Genomic DNA, 7,174 nt, shown 5'->3' on the forward strand with positions numbered 1-7,174 from the left:
ACTAGCACCCCTCTACTCCTGGGCTTCGCACTCACTCGGGTGCAGAGTGTGCGCTCACTCGCTCCGTGTATGTCATGGGCGCACGGTGGATGACAAGGAGAAAACCGCTCTGGAACCGGATCCCTATGCCGATCCCACGACCGGAAAGTGGAAGAGAAGTTCAAGTAGAAGTGGTGTCTTTGAGTTACAGTTTCGCGGGTGATGTTGACAGTGTAGTGTCGAGCTTTGTCACGTGGAGATCATCAGCGTGTCAGTTGCCGGTCGCAATAGTGATCAGCTGAGCTGATAGGAAATCGAATCGGGATTTGTGTGTGGGTGGTTGTGTGCAACCCCGGTGTGCAGTAGGACGGTGTCTTGCACGCCTCGCGAGTGCGCCACCCGAACTAGATGTGCGTAAATGGAAGGTATAGGGGACATAGCCGATCATCAATCGCATAGCGAGCAATTACTGGACTCGGTCGATTCCCCAACGGCGATTTCTACGCAGGGCCGCAGTAGCAGTGGGGGTGGTTCGAATGGGAACTGCATCGGTGGTGGTGGGCGAAGAGGTGGTTGCATCAGTGTTGGTGATGGTGAACGTGGAAGAGGTGGGGGTATTAGGCACCACGAGGGTGGTGGTAGTGGAGGGGGTGAGGTTATGTCCGGCTCGTCGGCTTCGCAAAGCCCCGACATCGCGTGCGCGAGAATCCCGCTGGAATTGTTCGCGGCTGGTTCGCTCGGCTCCGTCAAGGAGGAGCGAGACCTCGCCGCCGCGGAGGATTTGTCTTCGTCCCAAGAACCGCCGGCGGGTCGGCCGAACGCGAGGGAGTCCCTCTCGGTCATCGTACCCCCGCAGGACGTCGACGTGGACTCGCGGGACGCTGACTCGGAACTCCTCAGTCCTGGCAAGCTCTCGCCGACATCCGGCATCAGTGTTTCCGTCGCGAGTATGATCGACGCGACGGACTTTAGGGCGATGCAGCCTGAACCAACTTATCAAACCCTGACCTCGGTGGCGGAGAGAATGTCGCCGCCAGGTTTTAGCCCTGGATCGTCGTACGCGACCCTGACGCCGCTTCAGCCCCTGCCACCAATCTCGACGATGAGTGACAAATTTGTCTATGGAGGACACGCCGGCAGTGGTGTTACCGGCAGTTTTGCCGTCATGCAAAACAACGGCCTTGGAAACATTTCCCTTGGAGGTATGGGAGGCTCGCCTTACGCATACGATAAACTTGCTTCGATGGGTATGTCACCTCCGCATAATTATCCTTCGCCTGGTGGAGGACTCCAACCAAGTCCCTTATCACCGCAGAGTGCTTACAGTCAAAGTGCGCTAAATTCACCTCACAAGTCTGCAAGTCCTCACTACGAGCCAGCCTTTTTGCCAAGGTTACAACAGAGTCCTGCTGCTCTGAGTCCGCCTTCGCCCCCGGTGTCAGCAGCCGCGAGTTTCGCGCCTTCACATCATTCCCCAAATGCGTTATCAGGACCAGCGTCGCCCCCTCCCATGCAGACGCAATTGCAACAACAGCAACAACAACAACAGCAGCAACAACAGCAGGCAATCCAGCAGCAGACGATATCCCATACACAACATGTGCAACACACGTCGGTCGTCATGAAGACGGTTTCTTCGGCTGGCAATGGAGCCGGTGAAGTCGAGGAGATCAACACTAAGGAACTAGCCCAACGGATAAGTGCCGAACTCAAGAGGTATAGCATACCCCAGGCGATATTCGCGCAGAGGGTCTTGTGTCGCAGCCAGGGTACCCTCAGTGACCTCCTGCGCAACCCTAAACCCTGGTCCAAGCTCAAGAGTGGCCGAGAGACCTTCCGGCGGATGTGGAAGTGGCTACAGGAGCCCGAGTTTCAGAGAATGTCAGCCTTGAGACTCGCAGGTTAGTCTACGCTTTATGGTTCAAAGAACCTTGCATCTTTTTTTATTTAACTCAACTAGCCGTTGCCAACTAGAGAAAGCACCTGCCACAGATCTGCGGAGTATCGTCACGATTATATCTTTGCCTGTAACCTATACATTTCCTGAAGACGGTTCACCACTCTAAAAAAAATGTGGGGATCGTCTTCACGAATCCCTTACAAACGCTCCGCACCAAATTCGTCATGTAGTAATTTCATCTATTAGAATAACGCATCTATTTCTACTTCTTATTTTAAACGTGCAAGTTAGTAAGGATGAAAAAGTCAGTATCCACCTTCTGTTATCCAATAAGTCTACATTCCATCAACTTAATGATTCCTAATTTCCAATCGTTTCCACTGGAGCCATCGGGTGATTCGCGGAGGGAGTGTATTCTCATCGATAGGTTGCTATAGGGATGGAGAGGAAGTTTGTGGTTGTGATGATTATCGGATTCTTCTAATCTGACAATCAGATCGGATTCGGAATAAATTGTCATGAGCGCGTGTGGCTGAAGAGCGCGAAAGCGCACACGTGGTTCCCACGTGGAGAGGCGTTCCCTTCCATATCATTCAGAGATAGACGCGCGGAATAACACTTTTCGAATTCAACATCCTTTGCCCAACACAACAGCACGTAGTATTGATCGTGGTCACGCGGTGTGACGATCGCGGCGCAGACGCGACCTCGGCGGACGCCATCACCATGCCGCCGTCGCCACGCTGCTGTCACCCCTTTCTTCAACCCCCGTTGTCCTTATCTGCTCGTCCCTAAGCGTCCAACCTACCAACGCATTGTAAACTATACAGCCTATGTCCGTATATTAATAATTCTTCTCTCAAGAAACTTTAGCAAAAGCCAGTTTCTAGTTATGATCTATAGTCAGGCAAAACTTATAGAGAGCCTATGAAATTGTATTTTTTAGTGTTTTTAGTGAAGGTATAGACACTATGGACTATGAATTTCTTGTCGTCTTTGGGATTTTATTAGAAGATTAAAATTATTATACACATGCAAAATATTGCATTCTAATTTAATAAGGTAGGGTTTGAAAGATTCAATTTGGTGATTTGCAATTGCAGAATAATTTACTTCTTAATATAATTGCGGAGTTATATTGACCCTCGGGGACAAAATTTTAAAATGGATGTTGACGGATTTGGTATTAGGGTTCTAAATAATTTAATTCAGTTAGTTACTAATTGAAAAAAAACGTTTCGGCACTTAATGGTGATTCTTGTGAGTGCATTTAATAATTCTGTAAAACTTCTTAACAAACAACTATTTTTTAATTTTATAAGGTTTGATTCTTTAAATTTGGAAGATGCACATTTCAAAACATACTGTTTTGAATGTTTTTGTAATTTTTAAAAACTTGCTATGTTTCAAGGGGTACAATTTGAAATCGTGTCAATTAAATAACAATTGAATTTAAAATGTAGTGTTTCATTTGCCTTAATCAGCAGGATACAATTTAAACATGTACAGTTTTAAAATGGGGTTTGTATTTGTTTTTGGAAGTTTTCAACAGTTGTTAGATTTGAGTTTGTCAATTTTAAACATTTTGGGATTAAAAATAAAACAATTTTGGATATAAGGTTCGATTGCTTATAATTCAGAAAATAAACAAATTTTAAAAGTATATTTTTAAACGTTTTTTCGGAATTTTTTAACGGATTTCCAACTTGAAAATACTAATAATAGTCATTAGTATTGATAAGATCCAAAAAGAACTTAGATTTAGTTTTAAAAAAACTCATAATAAAATATTATCTCACCCTAAAGTTTTCAAAATATCTGCTTTTTAAATTATCTTCCTGACATCTAATAAACAGTAACTTTATGTAAAAAATGAATATAATAGTAAAATCTCCTGTAAAATTTTAATTTTGAATGTTAATTCCGATATTTTTTGTTTTTAAATGATACAATTTTGATAGCATCTAGTTTTAAATTTATAATTCTCAGCTCTGGACCAATTTTGAATTTCCTGCATTTAAAATTGTTCAGTTTTCAAAAAAAAATTTTAATGTTTTGGCAGCTTTTAATTATAAATTATAAAATATTTAAAGACTTTTAATTTTATATTGTAGAATTTATAGAAATTTGAAACTGTTTCATTATTTTGAATTCTTAGAAATTGAAAAGGGGGCGTGCTCTAAATCTGCAAATTACGGTAATACAAGGAATCCAAATTTGACATTCTACAATTGCAACCATTTAAATTTGAAACAGTACCATTTTGTGGAACGTTAAATCTAAACTTGGATAACTACTCCTGAATTTTTAAACGTTAAATTACAACCAAATTTTTTTGAATATTGCAATATCATATTATTATATTTTAAATAATTTGAAAGTAAATCGCTCAGGTACCCTAAATATTTAAATTCCAAATTACATAATTGGGAATATTTTTCATTTAAAAGTAAAATTTTGCGGCAATTTTAATCTAAAATTTGAAACTAATGATTTTTAAGAATTTTTCACTAAATATAACTGTATCTAAATTTCAATATATCGCCAGCGTAACATGAATTTCTACTAATATAATGGAAATTATTATTTGAGTAAATTAATGATACACTTGAAGTTAATTCAGATAAACAGAGTATTAACCAATTTCTTAAGTAGCAATAAAAAGCATATATTTTACTTTAAACATTCATTTTAACCAATAACTATAAAATTTAATTTGGGTTATTTATTACTTAATTCGAAACTGTTATTATTAAATATGATAAATATTATAAGTTTATAAAAACATTCAAATACAAACCATCTCTAAAATGACTGAGAATTCCGATAATCTATTCTGTTATCATGAAAAGGTACAAGTAATAGTCACCTGTTCTCGAAAATACTCTAAAAATTTCTTTAGAATTCAGTGATTCCTGGATTTTGAAGCAATAAAATATTTTCAGGCCTCGGACTCACGCCACTTCCATTTTTTAAAAGATGCAACTATTTTGCTACAATTTTCGAAAAATTGCTTCTATAGCTTTTAGAGTCTTTTACGCGATTCCAAAAATTTTTAAGGGAATTTCAAAGACTTTATAGAGAAATTTGGGAAGTGAATTAAAATGGAATACAATTTTAAGGGTCTTTGAATGATTTCAAGGTATTTTTTCGGATTTAACACATTTAATAATTTTTAAAATATATTAAAGATTTCAAGATATTGTATGACACTGAAAATCAACTTTTTTTTAAACATTGGATTGTTTTCCAAAAAAATCGTGTTTCTGGCTTGAAACATTTACAATTTGATTGATAATTCATCTTACTAGGTTGAAAATTCAAATATTTGGTTACAAATTCAAAATTTGATTCTTATGTTGAATTTCGACTATTTTATTACTATTTGGTAGGAAATAAATCTTCTTGGCTGAAGATTCATAATTTTTTTATGGAAAATTCCAATACATCCATCTTTTGGGTTAAATATTAAAAGTATTTTGGTTGAAAGTTTATCTATTTTGTTGAAAATTTGTCTTTTTGGGTTGAAAGTTCAATTTTTTTTTAATTCTTTTTTTCGGGTTGAGAATTAAATTATTCTGTAGAAAATTCGATTTATTTTTGTTTGAAAATTCATCTTTTTTGGTAAACTGTTTTCTGAAAATGTTGTTTTATTTGGCTTAATTAAATTGAGCGCATTTTCAAAATGTTTGAAACCACATTTTTTCAAGATTTAAAAATTGCATGTACGGTTATTCTTAGTACTCAGAAACACAAACAATTTATCCTCGTGAGATTTTTTTTATAAAAAGGAAATTATCAGAGTTACACCATTTTCAAAATAAAAAGAATAAAAAAAACTAAAATGAAAATTTTAAGCCAAGCAACGCATTATATGATATGATATTGAATGATGTGATATTGAATATGATATTGAAAATTCAAAATTTGATTGTACTAAAAATAATGAAAAATCCAAAAATTCCACTTTTTGGTCAAACTATGCAAGATATAAAAAAAGGAATAAGCTAAAATTGCGTGCCCTTGAAAGATCTACAAATTTGTTATGAATCACTTTTCGTTAGGACGCGTAGTTTTTTATTCAATTCGTAAAAAACAACATTAAAAATGAAAAATAAATTTTTTTGTACTAACGACAGAAGCTACGAAAAAAATGAGACAAAACTTGTTTATCCAAAAAAAAGCTACAAATTTTTAATAATTATTTTTGATAGTATTCGCAGTTTTTGTTTTATGCGTGAAAAACAATACAAATAAAATAATTAATTTCTTAACAAACGAAACAAGCTATGAACAAAATAAATAGAAACAAGTGACGCTTTCAAAAATTTTCATGAATAATTTTTTATAGGACACGTGATTTTTGCTTAGTCGTAAAAAATAACATTAAAAAAAAAATTAAATTTTTTTGAAATTTTAAATACCAAGCGCGTAGCGCGAAGAAAATACATAATCGAGCGCGCGAGAACCAGCAGTCGCGCGCCCTAGGAGCGCTCAAACTCGTGAGCGAAGCGAGCTGCGCGAAAGCCCGGGATGAGCATTTTCCCGCGTAATGGGCAGATTTTTTAATTTGAAATTAGGTATAATATTTTTTGGTAGAAATCTCAACTATAGCTTGTTGTTTTTGGCTTGAAAATTAAACAACTTGGCAGAAAATTCAACTTTTTGTTTAAAAAATACTTTTTTCAATGCATAATGGTTTTTTTGGTTTGTAAATTCAACTGTTTCGTAAAAAAATTGTCTGCTGGGCATCCAAATTCAACTATTTGAATGAACATTGATTTTTTGTTAAAGATTTACACTTTTTGATACAATTTCAATATTTTGTGTTTTTGGGTTAAAATTTATCCTTTTTTTGTTGAAAATTACCTTTTTTGTTGAAAAGTGGCCCTTTTGGTTTAAAAATGAATGATTTTTCGTTGATGATTCATCTCTTTGTGAAAATTAAACTATTTTCTTTAAAGTTTTTTTTGTTGTTGTTGAAAATGTATATATTCAATTTTTGGTTAAAATTTTAACTATATGGTTACAAATTTATCGATTTTATTTAAAATTAAATATATTATATTTTATATTTGAAACATGTATTATCCTATTATTCCCCTATTTTGGTGAAAAATCATCTTATTTAGCCTTTTCTGAGAGAATTTTGGGGTGTGAAATCTTTAATTATTATATTAACGAACTGATGGAATTATTATTATTATTATTATTACACCATTAAGCCATTTCCCTTTTGGGGTAGGCGTGACTCACTCGGCAGGGGAAAGGAGTAGTGTGTGGATGGGATAGAGA

At 36.2% G+C, this 7,174-nt stretch overlaps 1 protein-coding gene across 1 annotated transcript in view; it reads left to right on the plus strand.

Annotated features, from left to right (window-relative positions):
• The first annotated feature begins 390 nt into the window (after nt 1-390).
• The window catches only part of LOC117174729 (hepatocyte nuclear factor 6), a 116,947-nt gene continuing 110,163 nt past the window's right edge, over nt 391-7,174 (plus strand). The window contains exon 1 of the mRNA XM_033364053.1: nt 391-1,880. Coding sequence (XP_033219944.1) covers nt 398-1,880 — 1,483 coding nt within the window. The 5' untranslated portion in view covers nt 391-397. The remainder of the gene's footprint in view (nt 1,881-7,174) is intronic.

Source organism: Belonocnema kinseyi, chromosome 6 (assembly GCF_010883055.1).
Source record: "Belonocnema kinseyi isolate 2016_QV_RU_SX_M_011 chromosome 6, B_treatae_v1, whole genome shotgun sequence".
Lineage (NCBI taxonomy): Eukaryota > Metazoa > Arthropoda > Insecta > Hymenoptera > Cynipidae > Belonocnema > Belonocnema kinseyi.